The sequence below is a fragment of the Amphiura filiformis genome, chromosome 6, assembly GCF_039555335.1.
Source record: "Amphiura filiformis chromosome 6, Afil_fr2py, whole genome shotgun sequence".
Classification (NCBI taxonomy): Eukaryota; Metazoa; Echinodermata; class Ophiuroidea; order Amphilepidida; family Amphiuridae; genus Amphiura; species Amphiura filiformis.
Window position 1 is genome coordinate 21,340,032 of NC_092633.1, and position 20,614 is coordinate 21,360,645.

Here is a 20,614-nt window from a genome sequence, read left to right on the forward strand (position 1 = left end):
TGACATTTACAGAAACACAAGTATCTTTGCATCTTCATAATTTTTCAAACTTGGGGACATTTACAGGAACACAATTTGTATTATGTCATCCTGTCAATTGTTTCTTGTAGTAAAAGTATTATAGCTTGTTCATTCTAATTTAATATTGGTAACATGAAAAGTTATCCAAAATTATGTGCTTTAGTGATAGCTTCATGTGTTGACACAATATAAATTTACAATATAAATTTTTAATTTATTAGACATAATTAAACTCCTTTAATATGAATCCATTATAAAATTTTAGGTGCAGACCCTGTGAACAATTGCAGACCATAATTCTGTGAAAGAAGTTGTGTGAAATGAAGCCAAATTCCCTATTTTTGTATTAAGCAGGTTAATATAGGATTCCCAAATGGGAAAGAGTACTGGAGTACTTTTAATGCTAATGATTTCAAAATGAAGGAGATATGTGCACCCAATCAATGTACATTTTACCCACTTTATACAAAACTGATCGAATGAAATATAAATATAATACAATGGTTGATTTCAATAGATTTGAAGTGTTTCATGATAACATGTAAATAAACATTGATGTACTGCTTAATTTTCACAGTTCTTCATCATCTTCATTTCCTTTATTTGATTTTATTCTTAAAATTTGATGGTAACATGCGACCGTGTTTTTGAAAAGTGACATCACATTACTAACAATGATTACTACTCCTCTCAACTTACCACCAAACTGCCAACATCTCTTATAGCCACACCTGATGGGTGATACAGAGGGAGTGCCACAGTAGTGCCATCCAGTCTAACTTCAGTTCCTCGCAACAAAGAAAATAGGGTTCCAGCATATTCCAAATGTAATTCTTGAGTATAAGCAACTTTATTTGATGGCTTTCTCTTATTATTTCTGACCGTCAGATGAAGAGATGGTAGATCTGTAGAGTTGATACAATCTTTCACTAAAGTGTAGTCACAGTCACCTTGGTAGTCATATTTAAGACCATCAAATGTGATGTAATGTGGGTCTCCCCAAACGGTACACACACCAGGAGCTGGAAAAGATGTACAAGGGACATAACAGATTATAATTACGAAGGTACAGATATCACTTCAAGCCTTTGATTATATAAAAATTTTAAAAAATGGACTACCTATGTTAGAATGAATGTTTTAAACAGTTCTCTCAACAAAATAGTGACTTACTTAATATTTATGGACTACCTACTTTTCTAATGTATGGATACTACAAAATATCACTCACCGCTTTTACAAACTTGTCCATCACCACTGTAGCCTTTTTGACAATAACAGTCTCTTACACCATTCTGAATTTTGCAATCAGCAAATTCACTACATCCATATTGAGTACAGTTCAGCTTGCCTTCATGACAGCTGCAAACTTCGGAGCAGTCTTCATTTACATATCTTGCTCCGCCCTGAAAATAAAAATGCAATTTTTGAACTATAAGAGCCAATTCCCTTTATATTAATTTTGCTTCAACATTCAAAGTCCTAGATATTCAGTCCCAGAACAACGCCAAATATGGATTAAAAGACCTTTGACCTTGGATGTACAACAGCATGTTATGATCTAATGGGAAACTGTGCACATCAACAAACACCATTTCTATCAAAAAAGGCAACGGCCAATATAATTTGAAACCACATAAATTACTAGAGTTGGTTCTTCTCTTGGATTTGGACCAAGCTTTAGAATATCGACTGTTGCGTTTTGAAATAAAACAAACCAGAAATTTATCACCCATTGTAAAAGATATGGCACATGTACCGAATACATGTACATACATTGGCTGACCTTGTGGATTTCCTGGCCCAGCCATGTTAACCACATAAGGAGATTATACGATTAACCTAGTGCAGCTATTGTCATAGCAGGGTATTATTATGTAATACTCCTGATCCATATTTGGCGCTCTCTTGGACTGATATTATAACAGACAAGCTGTAAGGCCACAGACAAGTCTTGTTAGTTTATTGGCTGATTTACATCAAAGAAAAATAAACAGTGAACTTAAAAATATAAATACATCTTGACGACTAACATGAGTTGATTTTATGTGATTAACTCCTTTTCTTTCTTTCTTTTTTTTTAAATAATAAAATACACTTACGGAATAATATTGCTCCTCATGCAAGCAGCCACATTGATCCTTAGGCACACACTCAAAATTGTCCCAAACGAAGCCAGCTGGACATACACAACCTTCCCTGCAAGAGTCACATAGTGGTCCTTCACTATACCCAGCACATGTCTCTGGACACTCTGGTGCACAAGGACTGTAATAAGCTGGATCTGGACATGGCAATGCTGTAGATGATGAACAGAAGAGAATATATCCAGTATTTATGTTACTATAACTGTTTGGGAGGAAATTCAGTTAGGAGTACTTTATCTTTAGACCCTGTTCACAAAATCAAGTATCTTGAGTATGAGCATTGGGCTAATCTGGTAGAGGAAATCCAAATTTATTATAAACCAGAAATCAACTTTAATTACAGTGATGAGGGGTGTTGCAAAAATTATGTGTAACTCTGAGGTGGATTATATAGGTGGGCAAGCATTTTTAGGCAAGCCTCAAGATGGGAGGGAAGCACTTTCCCCTTTTTGACAGATCAAAAAGAGGAGCCATCCATTTTGGCACACATTTGTTTGGCACCTTACTGGCATAGTAAAAAGGAAAATACAATATGAACCTGTCCTGGTCACTGTGATTGCACCATATGATTTAAGGCTTGAATTACTGATTCCCCCAAATCTGCCATGAGTAAAGTGGGCTAAAGATTTGTTGGCATGTCAAGGGAGGAAGGCAAAGAAGTTTTGGCATGAGGAGGGACCAAGCAATTTTCAGAACATAATTTATGCACAGCCCTCATTGTTCACTGAAATAGCTTTAAAATCCGTTATATGTAGAAAAAAATTCTTGTCAAATTCAGAGTTTCTTTGACTGAGTATTTTACCAAAGATTACTCTTTTGAAATGCTTTTGAAACAGGTTTTCTGTTCATCATGATTGGTAAATCTTCCCGGAATTCTCAAACATGATTGTAGGGATGTGTACCTGTTTTCAGGAGTAGCAAATTATTGGTTTTATGAATTGCATTCTGATCTTTTAAAGATATCTATATTTTAATCAAAGTAAATAAACATAGTTCTGCCAGTATTTAGGGGGTGATCTTAACAAGGACAAAAAGCATAAAAATAATAAAAAGATAAGCTACTTACGACAGAAGTCATCATTTCTCCAGCTGTCTGGTGGATGACCAGCTTGACGACATGCCTCTGCATAGACAGCAATGTCTGCACAAATAACATCCTCATCTGGGAGTGTAGCACATGCATCATACACACAAGCATCATAGTACAGCTCAGGATTAATAGCATGATATAACAGCTCAGGACCTACAAACTTATTGCATTCTTGGAATGGACCTATAATGAAAAACATGATATGATTGTTCCATGGTGTGAGATTTTAGAGGTATATATGCAGAATTGTATGTTGTCTATTTCTAAAGTTAAGGTTTCAGTATTATCTTCGGGTAAGAGTTAAGATTTAGCTTTAGGCTCAGGTGCAATGGAAATATGGTTTAGATAAAAGCATAAATTTAGTCTTCAAAAAACATAAAATTAAAACATGAGGCACATATAAACCAAATTTTAAATTTTGACGGGGCAACAACCACAGCCATTATAGATAAGTTTGCCCTGCTTGGAGTAACACAATCCATAAAGGGCTAATGTAAAATTGAATTTCATTCTTTCCATCCTGATTTCACCTAAAAACATGTTTCTTGAGGGGGCAGTCTACTCCCCACCCTCGGCAAGCCTCTGTCATATACCCTAAAGGTTCGCCTAATGACGCACATGGGCTTCTTTACCTTGGGGTAAATTTCATGTACAAATAGAGAGCTCCCTCCTCTGAAAATCCGAATTTGCTGGTGGATTTTTATGGGAGGGCACTTTTAGATAGTGGTTAAAATTCCAGTTAGGCCATAGCAGCCCATAGTGCTATTAGGTGAATCTTTACGGTAGTCTTCTATAGTCAAATTTACTTGTTAGGACAAAACCAGGGCTATGCACAGGCTGGTGTCAAAATATACATGACCAGCCCCTTTGAAAGGAACGCTTTGAAATTGTATAATATATACCCTGTCAAAAAGTATACAACCCTCTCACTTTGTAAAAATCTTGACTTGACACCTTTTTCCATGCATATACATACCTTCAGGATCTTTTATGATGTAACAAAGATCTTCTGCAAGGAGTATATCACCAAAATCTTGACATGGGTTAGCTTCTTCTGTCTTGCATCCTGTTTCATCCACTACCCAGCTATCCCCAAACATCTCTGGACTAGTAGCCTGAAATCAAGAATATTGATCAACAGTTGCGGTTCAAGGCTCAAATTATACACCTGTCTGTTGGCAAAAACCAGCCGTAAATGTCTTGGGCAAGCTGTAACATCACAGGCACTTGCCCGTGTGTCCAGTTGTAAAACTGCAATCACATTACTACTGATGGTGCCCATTTTAATAGAGCTGTCTTTGAGCAATTTTCATCACATTTTCAGTCAGAAATTAGATTTAATTCTTAGGGAAAAAAGTGAGTGAAATTCCTGACCCTCTGGTGTTTGACCATTGCTATTACACGGTTTATGAACAACTTGAATGATTACATGGCAAGTTGATGTGCTGGCAGGCAAGTTGAAAAATACAGCAACTGGTTCTAGCTAAAACAGCGGACCAATTGATAAAAAAGTTAAGCGCACACCTTATTAAGTTGCATTCCGATTTTAAAGGAAGGCAAGCTGTCTCCAACTGAAATGATCCAATTGACAATTGGCAGTTTTGGAGTATCATTGTACAAATTATATAAGTGCACAAGACATTTGTGAAAGTTAACATCAGTTGTGTAAAAGTTAGTTAACATCAGTTGTGTAAAAGTTAACATCAGTTGTGTAAAAGTTAGTTAACATCAGTTGTGTAAAAGTTAACATCAGTTGTGTAAAAGTTAACATCAGTTGTGTAAAAGTTAGTTAACATCAGTTGTGTAAAAGTTAACATCAGTTGTGTAAAAATTAACATCAGTTGTGTAAAAGTTAGTTAACATCAGTTGTGTAAAAGTTAACATCAGTTGTGTAAAAGTTAGTTAACATCAGTTGTGTAAAAGTTAACATCAGTTGTGTAAAAGTTAGTTAACATCAGTTGTGTAAAAGTTAGTTAACATCAGTTGTGTAAAAGTTAACATCAGTTGTGTAAAATTTAATATCAGTTGTGTAAAATTTAATATCAGTTGTGTCAAAAGTGAGTGAAAAGTCACACACAAAAAAGATGTGCCATGTAATTAGTACCAACTCCTTGCTTGGGTTACCATACATTATATAAAAGTTTATTCTGTACATTAAATAATCATTTGTATCAATATAATTGATGTCTCATTACGGACGATTATGACTCTAACATCAAAGACCAAATACCAGCAGAGCCTTGGGCTTAAAACATACAAATTGTAAAGTATCAATTAAAATCACCATTCTGTTTTTGTTTTGTTTTTCAAAATTCAGCACTTTGAAAATTAAATATTCCACATTAAAACTCACACACATGGGACTTGGAAATCAATCTCAGACATTGTCTTCATGATTACGTACCTGTGTTCCATTAGGCATGGTCCATTCATACCAACGTGAGATATCATAATTACCACACAACCCTGATAATTGGCCATGGAGGTCTGGTGAAACAGTAATTTCAGCACGATTAATGCCATCCCAGCGAATCTCTAGCCCATTGTCAGTCCATAATACCTGAACACAATTAAGAAAAATTATATCATAGTTTTTTTAATATTTTGTTTCACATAAACAAAAATGAACTGAGAAAAAGATTTTAATGAAATCAACTTACCAATATAATAATTCATATAAAAAATATATATGGATCGCACATTGAACGATTTAGTTGTTTTGTAGTTTCTGACATGAAAAATACCTTATCTTGTGGTTACAAGATGAATAAATTGCAACGTGTCAAATTTATGATTCAATACACCATGATGTACATTCTTACTTGATTGATACAGGTGTGCCGTCAGGAGGTAAAAAAATCAACCCAAATCTATCATAGCAAATTGTACAAATCAATGACCCATTCATATAGAAGCCCGCACCCATGACCCATTCACATAGAAAAAAGCCCATTTTTTAAAATAGGCCACAGTACTAAAACCAACTAATGCTCCATTTGGAATTGTATAGTAGTTTGACAACAAAAACAACCAATCCAGATAATGGCACCATAAACAAATGACCAATGAATATAGTATATAATGTGACCCATCGGCTGAATATAATGCAACAACCCAATTTATACAGATTCCTGTTTGTTTTTTACCACAAAACTGAATTCATTTCAAAATCACATTAAACATACAGATTCCTATTTTGTACCACAAAATTGAATTGAATAAACTTACCAGATCTTTGCCATTGAATGAAATGTTCACCCCACTTGGTAGGACTGCCCAAATTGGTGAGACCATAATGCCATTAATCCTCAGCTCTCCACCCTGACCCAGCAAGAAGTCTGTTCCCTGATAATCCAGCATCAGTTCCTTAGTGTAAGTCACTTTATCCTCAGGTTTCCGCCTTACATGCTGAGCAGTGACATTGAAGCAATCTTCATGATAGTTTGTTGGTGGATGGCAGTTTGTTGATAACATGTAGGTGCATTCCCCTTGGAAGTCATATTGCAATTGATCGTAAGTCAGGTAATGTGGGTCTCCCCAGATTAAACATTTACCAGGAGCTGATGATTGAGAGAAAAACATAAAGGGATTAATATTCATATATATTTATCCATAGAATGATACTACAGGTATTACCAAATTTTTCAACCCTTATCCTTATCTGTTAACCCAATTAGCAGAAGCACATTGCTGATGACATACCCATCTGCTGTTCTAGTAAACCCAGGTGGGTATGCGGCATGAACAGATCCTGTGACTTGGCACATGCGAGGCCATTCATCATTATTTTAGATATCAAGTGAGGTTAGCTCATCATTAAGAAAAAAATGCCAATCTTAATTTCTCATTTGAAAAACTAAGTAGGGTTCTACAGCCTATTGGGGCTCAAAAAGGGTTTAAATATATAATATATATATGTGTGTCGCCATGGCCTTATTTCAAAATAAAAAATGATAGAAATAACAACACATATCGGATCATGCTGATACACAGACAGAGAGTATAATGTACAGTTAGAATGCACAAAGGCTCACCAGCAGCATAACCATGCTGATTACTTGCAACAACTTTAGCAGCTCTAAAACATGTATATGCCACAGTTTATATTCTGACATTTACAGGGGCCATATAGTCCACGGTATAGAACTAATCTAAGAGATACCTTAATAAAATTACTTTGCCTTTCAATTGCATAAAAATACAATTGATTAATTTTCCCTCACATTACTATCAACATGACACAAATCTCTGCTACATCAACTATGAATATTCTAACAGAAGCAAGATTTATGTTACCTCTTGAACACTGTCGTCCATCTCCCTCAAAACCATCAATACAGTAGCAATCTCGAACTCCATCCTGCACTCCACATACAGCAAACTGACTACATGAGTCGCCAGTGGTACAGTTTAATTCTCCTTCAGAACAGTAGCATGATGTCCAGCAGTCATCACTCAACCATCTCTCTCCATTCTAGGGAAGTGGTGTAATATGTGACATGTAATTAATGTGGCTACATTTGCAATATTGTATCACAATGATATAAAGTGAGAGAAATTCATATCTCACGATTATAACGACAATGTTCCATTTCACAGGTTAAATCTATCCCCACATAAATATATTATCCCTAACAACTGATGTTTAGGCATAATGTTAGAATGCCCCTAGCTCCTTGTGTTTTAGGATAACATGTAAGAATTTTGGATTAAAGTTAGGATATAGGGTGACTTTTATAGTTAGAATTAAGGGTTATGGCTCATGTCAATGTCTAGTTGAAAGTAAGACATTCAAAAGAACACTTTTACAATCATGTCTCTTACCGGCAAATAAATTTCATGAGTTCCAGTATCTAGAGTACATCCACACTCTGATCTATCCACACAGTGACCACCATCTAAGACCTTGTCATCAGGACAGCGACAGGTTTCAATACAACCATCATATGTACAGTTATATCCTTCTGGTTGTTCAGCACAGGTTTCAGGACAAGGGGTTGAACAGGGGTCATAGATGGTTCCCTCTGGACAATCTATGGCTACAGATACAGGAGACAAGAAATTAAACAAATTAAAAATCTGTTTCTGTGAGGCACACCTGATGCTGTGTAAGTTATGTATGTTACCAGTGTACCTACTTCAAACTAATCTTAAACAGACACTGGCTTCTTAAGATTGACATTCTCAATTTAGTTGCAGTCCTAACACATCTGTTTACAATAGTTGTTTCAGCACTCATGCTGCTCTAGATGGGTGACAAATTTCCATTACTTATTTTCCTCAGACGATCTACTGACATCAAAGTTTTCAAGATAACTCACAATGCTCTTTTCTAGTCAAGTGTTAAATACTTCACAATGTATGAGCAATTATTTAAAGGGACCAAGTATTTCCAGCATTACATTTTTTCTCTTTAAACTATTTCTAATATATTTCATTCCATTGATAATTGATGTGTCAAATTTACTTACGACATTGAGGTGTCACAGATCTCCAATCTGCAGGACTTCCTCCTGCATTTCTACAGGCATAAGCATACTCTTCCATACTGTCACATATAAGATCATCATCAGGTAATGTGGCACATAAATCATAGATACAAGCATCATAGTATGCTATTGGATCTATCAATTCATGACACTCAGAGAATGGTCCTGTCTGTGATATCAAACCATAGCATAGATCTTCTGCTTGTTTGTATGTGTCTGATTCTGGATCACATGGATCAGGTACAGTTCCTGGGTCACACTTCCCTCCGTCAAGCATCCAACTGTCACCAAACTCTTCAGGAGTGCTAGCCTATTAAAAATAATGAGGTAATGATTTAAAAAATACATTATATTACAATATATCTGCATCTTTAGACAATAATTCAATACTCTGTAATTTCAAAACAATTAAAAAGCAATTTTATTCGATCATAACACTCATCCAGACATTTAAATTGAAAATACTCACAATAATATTGTCAGGAGTAGTGAAGTCATTGGTAGGATCATCATCAAATGTGCCACACAAACCACAGGTGTTATTCCAGAAGGTATATGGTATCTCCACTTGAGCATTATTCACCCCATTCCATCGAATAACTAGTCCAAAAAGAGATGTCAACAGCTAGAAACAGTAACAAAGAGCATTTAGAAGCAATGTCTTACACATATGAAAGTGGCAAAGTTTTTATACATTAATATTAAATGATATATATGGTATTAAAATAAGCACATGGAACACTAAGAGTAAGAAGCCATAATGTATGCCCCGAACAGAAAAGTACGAAACATGCATTGATTGTGTATATTGTGCACTCCGCATACTACGTAATTATCACTAAAAATGTTCGGAAAATAGAACCAAATATAAATGCATCAACCCGCCCGAAAAATGAATCAACCCTACGCGACGCGAATGAAATACTGCATATAGTACGCGAAGTGCACAATATACACAATCAATGCATGGTTTGTACTTTTCTAACAGCTTTTCTGATTGGCTGCTTTGATATAGGAGTGTATGAAATTACTAATGGCAACTGCTACTCATCGCAACTTACCACCAAACCGCCAACATCTCTTATAGCAACACCACGGTAAAACAGAGGGAGTGCCACAGTAGTACCGTCCAGCCTAACTTCAGTTCCTCGCAAGAAAGAAAATTGTCTTCCACCATATTGCAAATGTAATTCTTGAGTATAGGCAACTTTATTTGATGGCTTTCTCTTATTATTTCTGACTGACAGATCAAAAGATGGAAAGTCTGTACACTCCTTAACTAAAGTGTAGTCACAGTCACCTTGGTAGTCATATGTAAGACCATCAAATGTGATGTAATGTGGGTCTCCCCAAACTGTACACACACCAGGAGCTGAAACAAAATGGTATACAAGGAATATAACAGATTATGATTACAAAGCTAGAGTTATCACTTCTAAGACTTCCAAGTATTACATAAAACTAAAAGATATGGACTACTCACTTTTCTAATATTTTGAGACTACCAAATTTCACTCACCTCTTATACAAACTTGTCCATCACCCTTGAAGTCATTTTGACAATAACAGTCTCTTACACCATTCTGAATATTGCAATCAGCAAATTCACTACATCCATATTGAGTACAGTTCAGCATGCCTTCATGACAACCACAAACTTCAGAACAGTCTTCATTAACATATCTTGCTCCAGCCTGAATAAAAAAAAAGCCAAATATTGAATGCCTTTTATTCAAAATGGTAAAGACAATATATCACTTGGAAAAATCTGGACTATTCCATTTTCACAGGGCTGAAAATCAAAGGTGTGAAAATTTTTAACAATCAAGCCTAATGTGGTTTCATACTTTCCTACCACCTGCCCCTTTGACGACGATTTTGCTTTACTGTGCAGTTGGACCAGAAACACTAGCGGTGACCAGCGGCAAACTGATATATTAATCACTCCACCGCTTTGCCCAAAGCAGCAGATTGCTAAGAGTTGAATTCAAATTAATTTAGGAGCGGTTGCACACTGACTATATGAGAACAGGATACAATTTTTGACCAATGAGCACAGAGCGATGCTAAGCGGCAAAATTGGCTTTCAGAGTCATGTTGCTGCCACTCAGCGGCATGCCCCCCCCCCACTTGCAGAAAAGAGCAAGCGGCATGATGAAGTGTTACCCCACTCAGCAGCAAGCAGTAGAAAGTATGAACCCAGCATAACTGCATTGTGCTTATTCTACAATTACGTCTCTTACCGGTAGATAAATTCCATTGTCTAACATGCATCCACACTGTGATCTATCCACACAGCGATCACCATCTAAGACCTTGTCATCAGGACAGCGACAGTTTTCAATACAGCCCTCATATGTACAGTTATATCCTTCTGGTTGTTCACCACAGGTTTCAGGACAAGGAGTTGAACAAGGGTCATAGATGGTTCCCTCAGGACACATGATTGCTGTGAAAGAAAAACAGAGTCATTATGAGATTTCACGTAATTACTTATCTCCCAGGTTATCAAATAGATCTATGAAACCGTCGAGATAATTAAGGAGGTATGAAGTCCACACTTTCAGAGAGTAGACCTCTTTTCCATATAACGTATAATTCAATCTACAAGCATTATGCCTCTAAATGAGGGGTTTATTTTGACGAAAGAGACGTAAGGCAGGCAGCCTCCACAAAAACATTATTTGGAGCTTGAGCAACTATATTACGAGGGCACGGTGGCTCAGTGGTTACGGCCTTGGACTCATAATCTGAGAGCTTGCTCGACGTGCGTGGGTTCGATTCCCGTCCCACCACCGTGTTGCGCCCTTGGGCAAGGCGCTTTGCCTCGCTTGCCTCACCCCACCCAGGTGCAATGGGAAGCTGTTAGGGGTAGTCACAGTCGTTGTACTGATGGACCCTGCGCCACTTGTAGGCTGCAAACGTGGTTCCGACATATTCTAATGACGGCGGAATAAATGTAAAGCGCTTTGAGGCTGTTTACGGCATAAAGCGCTATATAAATATCTACATTTTATTTATTACTGATACAGGCAGCTGTACAAACATGCATCATGGTAATACCAATCTATTGTAATGTTTTTGTGGAGAGTGTCTTCTTTCGTCTCTTTCATATAAAATATGAATATTCATGAAATAATGATAGTTTCTTACGGCACTGTGGAGTCACAGCTCTCCAGTCTTCAGGGGTTCCTTCAGCCTTTCTACATATATGTGCATATTCTTCAAAGCTATCACAAATGAGATCATCATCAGGTAATGTGGCACATAAATCATAGATACAAGCATCATAGTATGCTATTGGATCTACCAATTCATGACACTCAGAGAATGGTCCTGTCTCTGATATCAAACCATAGCACAGATCTTCTGCCTGTTTGTATGTGTCAGATTCTGGATCACATGGATCAGGTACAGTTCCTGGATCACACTTTCCTCCTTCAAGCATCCAACTATCACCAAATTCATTGGCTGTGTCAACCTTTCAAAAATTCAAATGAGAAAGTAAAATCCATTAATTAAGGATCCAAAAGTCAAATTTTAAGAACATAAGAAAGGTTATAGCATAATAACATTTGATAATAACAATTATCAATTTCATCAACTTACCATAGACCCATCAGGTGTCATAAAGTCATTACTAAAATCTCCATCAAAGTTTCCACACAAGCCACAGGTTCTGTTCCAATATCTGTATGGTATTTCCACTTGTGCATTTCTTTGCCCATTCCATCTTATTATAAGTCCAAAGCTTGATGTCAACAACTAAAGAAAATAAATGACATATATACATGGCAATGATTGACAACCTAACAGATTATATACATATCATTCAGATTGAAGCTGTGCAGCTCTGATTAAAAGTAGTTAAGAACTACTATATAGTTATGTATGTGACACGTTCTGGTCCATAGAGGCCAAAGGCAGTATATTTGAAATTGAGATAAAGGCAAAAATATGGAGAAAAAAACAATAAAATACATAAGAAAATCAACAGCACAAAACTTCATGACTTTAAAATCAAGTACGACAGACCTTTGGTGTTTTCAATGTATGATAGCCTAGTATTTGTTTAAGGTAAAAATTATAGTAACTCAATTTTCAAAAATGCCTCCTTTGGCCTCCATGGACCAGATCATGTCACATATACAATATAGCAACCTTTATTATTCAGTGTTATTATAAATGAGCAAACATTAGATTTAAAATCTAATGACACTCATCAATTTTTAACAGCCTGAACTCAATCTAAAATTAACAAATAATATATGTTTATCAGTTTAAAGATTTTAATGTTAAATTGGTCCACATATATGTGACACTTTACAACTGGTGCTGAGACTTCATTCACATTCACAAATCAACAGATAAATGTGCATACCAAATAGCAGATTGATGTTGAAAGTCAGCATTGAATTGAGTCTATTGTGCTGACTTTGGTAACAATCATATTCACAGGATTGCAGCATAGATTATTGGCCACAGCCTATCAACTGGCCAACAGCAATTTTCACAGGTTTTTGGTCCAAGGACCCACCTTGTTTCTCATTACATTTCATAAGTATACAAATACGATATTTACTTTGCACTGTATAGTCGTGCAGAAGATTCTTTCATGCTCATTCAACTGTATAGAAACAGCCTTGATGCATGTGGAATAGGGACATAACAAAAAGATAGCTCCGAAATCTCTGTCTAGAAGCTACGGAAGCATAAACTGTCTAATTTGCATAACAAGGAACAATGCTAGCAAGAGCCAACACCCTTAATATCAATTTAGTTGAGAGCGGATTTTTCATGTAATACTGACCTTATTGCTTCTTCAATCTAAGAAAATCCTAAAAATTGAGAAGTATCCAGTATTTATCATGTAATGACAGCTTAAATTTAACAGCCCCCCCCATTATATAAATAACAATAACACAAGCTTCACAGAAAGTATAGATAAAATAATGAAGCAATACTTACCACAAAATTGCCTATGTTTCTTATTGCAATTCCAGATGGATGGAACACAGGTGGTGTGACTCTGACACCATCCACTTCTACAGCACTTCCTTGTAGTAGAGAGAACACCACCCCACCAAATTCAACATCTAATTCTTGGGTATAAGCAACCTTATCTGAAGGTTTCAACTTAATATTTTCAACAGTGATGTGGAAAGGAGGTGTATCAGTAGAGTTGCTGCAATCTTTGATCAGTGTGTAGTCACAGTCTCCTTGATAGTCATATTGATGGCCATCAAATGTGATATAGTGAGGATCTCCCCAGACGGTGCAAATACCAGGAGCTGAAACAAAAAACACACAATTTATTTTATTCACACAAAATAATTAATCCTATGATATTTTTGTTTATGCTCAAACTTGACACCTTGAACACATGCAACATCGTGGTTGCAAAAGTAGAAAAGAATGAACTAAAAATCAGACATCTGATCATGCTAATACACATACGGAGAGCACACTATGTAGTTTATATTTATATAGTATGAGTGTAAAAGCACTCACCTGTGGCATGGCAGAACAATTTTCTCTCTTTACACACAGTTTGCTCTTCAAAATAATTTTGGCGGATAAGCCGCACTGCCCTGGGCGCCACCGCCACCCTGGGGCCAATACTGAATTGACCAATTCAATATCGATTCTGCAACCCCTCCTACTAGCGATAAAGTCAAAAATTGTGTGCACTTTGTGCGCATTGCAGCACAAAATCATTTCATAGATCAATTTAATACCGATATTCAACTTCATTATAACCAAAATTATTGAGAGATAGGCACTATTAATTTGTGCAAACATTCACTTCTTTCAAGAATTGGGGAGGGGGCGCCATTACATATCCTTTATGATTTATGTTACCTCTTGAACACTGTTGTCCATCTCCATTAAAACCCTCAATACAGTAACAATCTCTGACTCCATTCTGCAGTCGACATTCAGCAAACTCATCACATGGACCATAAGTGGTACAGTTTGATTCGCCCTCAGAACAATAGCATACTTCAGAACAGTCTTCAGTCACCCATCTCTCTCCAGCCTACAGAAGTAAGTGGTGTGTTAAGTGATTAATGATTATGATTTAGGTGGCTACATTTAGAATTTAGATATTGTATCACAGTGAGGGAAACTTAGAATGATTATCACTTCAATGTTTGAAGTTTAGGTATAACATCAGAATGCCCTTAGAATCTTGTTTCAGGGTAACATGTAAGACTCTTGGATTACAATTAGGATATAGGGTCACATTTATGGTTAGAATTAAGGGTTATGGTTCATGTTAATGATTGGGTGCAAAGGATATTCCAAAGTTGTATGGAACCCTTTCATAATCATAGCTCTTACCGGCAGATAAATTCCATTGTCTAGAGTGCATCCACATTCTGATCTATCCACACAGTGATCACCATCTAAGACCTTGTCATCAGGACAGCGACAGGCTTCAATACAACCCTCATATGTACAGTTATATCCATCTGGTTGTTCACCACAGGTTTCAGGACAAGGAGTTGAACAGGGGTCATAGATAGTCCCCTCTGGACAATCTATGGCTACAGATACATGAGACAAGAAATTTTTTTTTTTTAATTTTCTAAATCTATTTTTGTGAGGCACACCTGGTGCTGAGTATGTTTTGCAAGTTAACTATTTCAATCCAGTCTTCAACACACACTGCCTTCTTAAGATTGATATGTTCTGAATATATTTGCCACTTTAACAGTCTCAACACAACTTTGCTTTACAATGATTAGTTGTTTCAGCATAGAAGATGAAGAACCACTCATTAATCACTGGGAGGGTGAAAAACTTCCATTACCAGTGTACCTTAGCTCAAGGCACATCTTCCACAGCCAATCCAATAACATCAAAGTGTTCAAGATAACTCATAATACCCATTGGTACTCGAGTGGTAAATACTACTACTTTTGAAGGGTTCAAGCATTTATTACACCTGTTCTCAATATGCAATGCAGTATGTTGATAATTGGCATGTCTAACTTACGACATTGAGGTGTCACTGATCTCCAATCCGCAGGACTTCCTCCTGCCCATCTACAGGCATAAGCATACTCTTCCATACTGTCACATATAAGATCATCATCAGGTAATGTGGCACATAAATCATAGATACAAGCATCATAGTATGCTGTTGGATCTAACTGTTCATGACATTCAGAGAATGGTCCTGTCTCTGATATCAAACCATAGCATAGATCTTCTGCTTGTTTGTATGTGTCTGATTCAGGATCACATGGATCAGGTACAGTTCCTGGATCACACTTTCCTCCTTCAAGCATCCAACTGTCACCAAACTCTTCAGCAGTGCTAGCCTATTAAAAATAATAAGGAAATGATTTGTAAAATACATTACATTACAATATCTTTATCTGTATCTTTAGACAATAATTCAACTTTGCAAGTAAAAAGCAATCTTATTTTGATCATCCATACATTCAATTTGAAAATACTCACAAGAATATTGTCAGGAGTAGTGAAGTCATTGGTAGGAATATCATCAAATGTGCCACACAAACCACAAGTGTTATTCCAGAAGGTATATGGTATCTCTACTTGGGCATTATTCACTCCATTCCATCGAATAACTAGTCCAAAATTAGATGTCAACAACTAGAAACAGTAACAAAGAGCACTAGAAGAAATGTCTTACAGGTACAGTATGTGGGAAACACTCTTAACAGTCTGGTAATCACAGCTTTATGCCTTATATGTTAGAAAAATAATTATCAAGCACGAATTACATGGTTTTATTTCAAACAAACTCATATTAACTTTAAAAACGAATAAAAACAACCGTCTCTCACCACGCACATTTCCCGGGCATCGAAATTGCCTCAACACAATGAAAGCTGATGACAATTGAGCACAAATAACCATGACGTCAATTGCCACAGGCAATTTTGGCGTGTAAATTTTGAATATCGCGTGTTGAGAGACGGCTGTTTTTATTCGTTTTTATGGTTACTATGAGTTTGTTTTAAATAAAAGCTGGTGATTCGTGATTGATAATTGTTTTTCTAATACAAGGCATAATGATGTGATTGCCGGAGTGCTTCTTTAAATTATTATACATTAATATCAAATGGTTATGGTATTAAAATAAGCACATGAAGTAGTTATGGGAAGAGCAATAATGGTAATGCCCAAGTAATCATGATCACAGCATATAAGCCCACCTATTGATTCTTGACATTGAGCCAAGACTCAGCAGTAAAACTTCTATGGAGGCTTTCTCTCCTGCACAACCAAATTTGTTTTGGTTTATCATCACATGGTGTTATACATCCTCCAGGACATCAAATAAACGACCATGTTATAAGGCCTTACTTAAATATGTACGCTATGAAGGAACTCAGCACCACAGTCAAAGCCTGTATCTCTAAATCACAACCACTAAAAATGTAATAAGTGATTTTCTGACACAAACATGAAATTGTAGGATTTTAACACAGCAACATGCTTGATGTGTCGCTTAAACATTCTGAACTTTATTATTACATCATATTACCACTAACAATCATTCCTACTCCTCTAAACTTACCACCAAACTGCCAACATCTCTTATAGCCACACCTGAATGGTGATACAGAGGGAGTGCCACAGTAGCACCATCGAGCCTAACTTCAGCTCCTCTCAACAAAGAAAATACAGATCCAGCATATTCCAGATGTAATTCCTGGGTATAGGCAACTTTATTTGATGGTTTTCGCTTATTATTTCTAACTGTCAGATGAAGAGATGGAATGTCTGTAGAGTTGATACAATCTTTCACTAAAGTGTAGTCACAGTCACCTTGGTAGTCATATGTAAGACCATCAAATGTGATGTAATGCGGATCTCCCCAAACTGTACACACACCAGGAGCTGAAAAAGATGTACACAGAAAATAATTTATAATTCAATGAAACCGCACATGTATGACAAATGCAAAGGAGGGGATATCACCTGAACCTCTTATAGCGTCACATTCAAACTTTAAGTTAACTGTCTGCTTTTACTAATCTTCACAGACACCCAAATTCCCAAGCATCACATAAAAATAGATATAGAATACTCCCATTTCAAATGTCTGGAGACTCCCAAATTTCACTCACCTCTTCTACAAACTTGTCCATCACCTTTGAAACCCTTTTGACAATAACAGTCTCTTACACCATTCTCAATTTTGCAATCAGCAAATTCACTACATCCGTATTGCATACAGTTCAGCTTGCCTTCATTACAACCACAAACTTCAGAGCAGTCTTCATTTACATATCTTGCTCCAGCCTGAAAAAATAAAATATTTGTTACTGTTAAACCTCAAAACATTCATGCACATACCAATGACATTTTTCAGAAATACAAATAGAGGGTTGTCTCTCAATTCTCATGGTACTTATATTTGGTGTTTTGTGATGTATTTTTTCAATTTGTTCGCATTAAATGGCAATTCTTGCATCATATGCTGTATCAGTATAAGGCTACATCACTATTATTTTTGTCTGTAAAGTACTACAATTTGTTATTCTAACAACATTTAATTGGAAGTTCTTAACAATGTCATTCTCATTATTTAATCTATGGCAAAACAAATTATGACAAAACAAATGATTAGAACATCCTAGGAATCTACAAATAAACCGAACCATAACTGAAAATCAAAGGTTGCAAGGAAGGGAACAATAAAGCCCAACTGTATAATTCCATCACTTACCGGCAGATAAATTCCATTGTTTAGAGTACATCCACACTCTGATCTATCCACACAGTGATCACCATCTAAGACCTTGTCATCAGGACAACGACAGGTTTCAATACAACCACCATATGTGCAGTTATATCCTTCTGGTTGTTCAACACAGGTTTCAGGACAAGGAGTTGAACATGGGTCATAGATGGTTCCCTCTGGGCAAGTGATTCCTGTAGAAGTTAGCATAAAAATCACATTTTATTCAAACCTAGTACAATAAAATAACCAATTTATCAGTATATATGTTCTATTTTATGTATTGAGAGTATTAAATTCTTCTTACAGTAGAAATTTCAATTGAATGAACACACAGTGCTATGTTTGCCAGCATGTGCAACTGTGCATGCACAACATGGAAGTGAATCCAACCATGCCAACATACTTGTGATTGGTAAGTATTGTATCCAAGATCGTGCTTTCGTGTTGTAGTTTGAATACCATAAAGCCTCGTCTACAAGCATATAGAGTGTCTTTGATGAAAGCTAAATTAATACAAAACAGACATAAATATGCCAATACAATCGGTTGGTTTTAAAATAATACTTTTTTTGTATATGTTTCTATCAGTAATTTACTTGCTCAAACTCTATATTGTTATAATTTTGTTGATGGATGGCACCTGGATTAATTTAGCTTTCATCAAAAGCACTGTATGCTCGTAGATGAGGTTTTACGGTATGTGATGTACGATTGCTGTTGGATCGTGCACAGCTGTTGAAAGCTATATTCATTCAATTGAAATTGCTAGTATAACTATGAGCAGCTTAAAAATTGATCACTACAATTAAAATATTACAAAAACAAGAATTGTGAAATGTGCTTACTACATTGAGGTGTCACTGATCTCCAATCTGCAGGACTTCCTCCTGCATTTCTGCAGGCATAAGCATACTCTTCCATACTGTCACATATAAGATCATCATCAGGTAATGTGGCACATAAATCATAGATACAAGCATCATAGTATGCTGTTGGATCTACCAGTTCATGACACTCAGAGAATGGTCCTGTCTCTGATATCAAACCATAGCATAGATCTTCTGCATGTTTGTATGTGTCTGATTCTGGATCACATGGATCAGGTACAGTTCCTGGATCACACTTCCCTCCATCAAGCATCCAGCTGTCACCAAATTCAGCAGGATCCCTGGCCTATTTGGAACAAATAGTGAAAATTAGAAATAGTGAGATTTGAACACTTTCAAACAGATGAGGTGACAGTTATGGTCCACTTTGATAAAGCATTCAAATTCTTAAAGCTTGCTTGATTAAACTTACAAGAATGTTGTCAGGTGTAGTGAAGTCATTAGTAGGATCATCATCAAATGTTCCACATAGACCACAAGTCTTGTTCCAGAAGGTAAATGGTATGTCAACTTGAGCATTATTTTGTCCATTCCATCGTACTACTAGGCCGAAATTAGATGTCAATAGCTACAAATAAAAACATTTTGAAAGGTTAATACTATATTCATCATATTTTTATACATCACTGCCAACATGGAGCATGGTTAAACCTGACATACTGGGAAGATCTCATGTGTATGTTTAAAGCACTACTGGTAACTTGGACTACATATATAACAGCACCTACACTGGTTATAAATTTTAGTTGATGATCATTAATTTATTCTTACCAAACTGTAAACTCACCAAGCTAATCTTCTTCATGTTGGTTTTGCATGTACATTTTCCAGGCTGGTTGTAAAAAGATCATGTTTATATTGATTGTAATACCTACTTTACTATTCCTCACTTACCACAAAGCTTCCAATGCCTCTAACTGCCACACCTGATTGGTGGAACAAGGGAAGTGATACCTTAACACCATCCAATTCCACTTCACTATTTTGTAGAAGAGAAAATACAGCTCCAGCATATTCTAGATGTAATTCCTGAGTATATGCAACTTTATCAGACGGTTTATTCTTTATGTTTGTGACTGTCAGATGTAGAGATGGAATATCTGTAGAGTTGATACAATCTTTCACTAAAGTGTAGTCACAGTCACCTTGGTAGTCATATGTAAGTCCATCAAATGTGATATAATGTGGATCTCCCCAAACAGTACACACACCAGGAGCTAAAAAAAGAGAAATACAAAGGATTATCACAT

General features: G+C 36.2%; 1 protein-coding gene across 1 annotated transcript; it reads right to left on the reverse strand.

Moving 5' to 3' along the window:
- Positions 1-711: 711 nt before the first annotated feature.
- Positions 712-5,680, reverse strand: LOC140154408 (zonadhesin-like). Its single transcript, XM_072176976.1, has 6 exons — positions 5,663-5,680; positions 4,235-4,373; positions 3,235-3,441; positions 2,124-2,320; positions 1,253-1,427; positions 712-1,043 (listed from the first exon to the last, which is right to left on the reverse strand). Exons 1-6 carry the CDS (start codon positions 5,678-5,680, stop codon positions 712-714), a joined length of 1,068 nt encoding a protein of 355 aa, XP_072033077.1.
- Between the last annotated feature and the right edge of the window lie 14,934 nt (positions 5,681-20,614).

What these genes read in the sequence shown, in the direction of transcription:
- LOC140154408 (XM_072176976.1), bottom strand. An exon ending in GAGAAATGATGACTTCTGTC is followed by an intron (nt 2,321 to 3,234) that starts GTAAGTAGCTTA and finishes CATCATCTACAG; the next exon opens with CATTGCCATGTCCAGATCCA. An exon ending in ATGAGGAGCAATATTATTCC is followed by an intron (nt 1,428 to 2,123) that starts GTAAGTGTATTT and finishes TTTTATTTTCAG; the next exon opens with GGCGGAGCAAGATATGTAAA.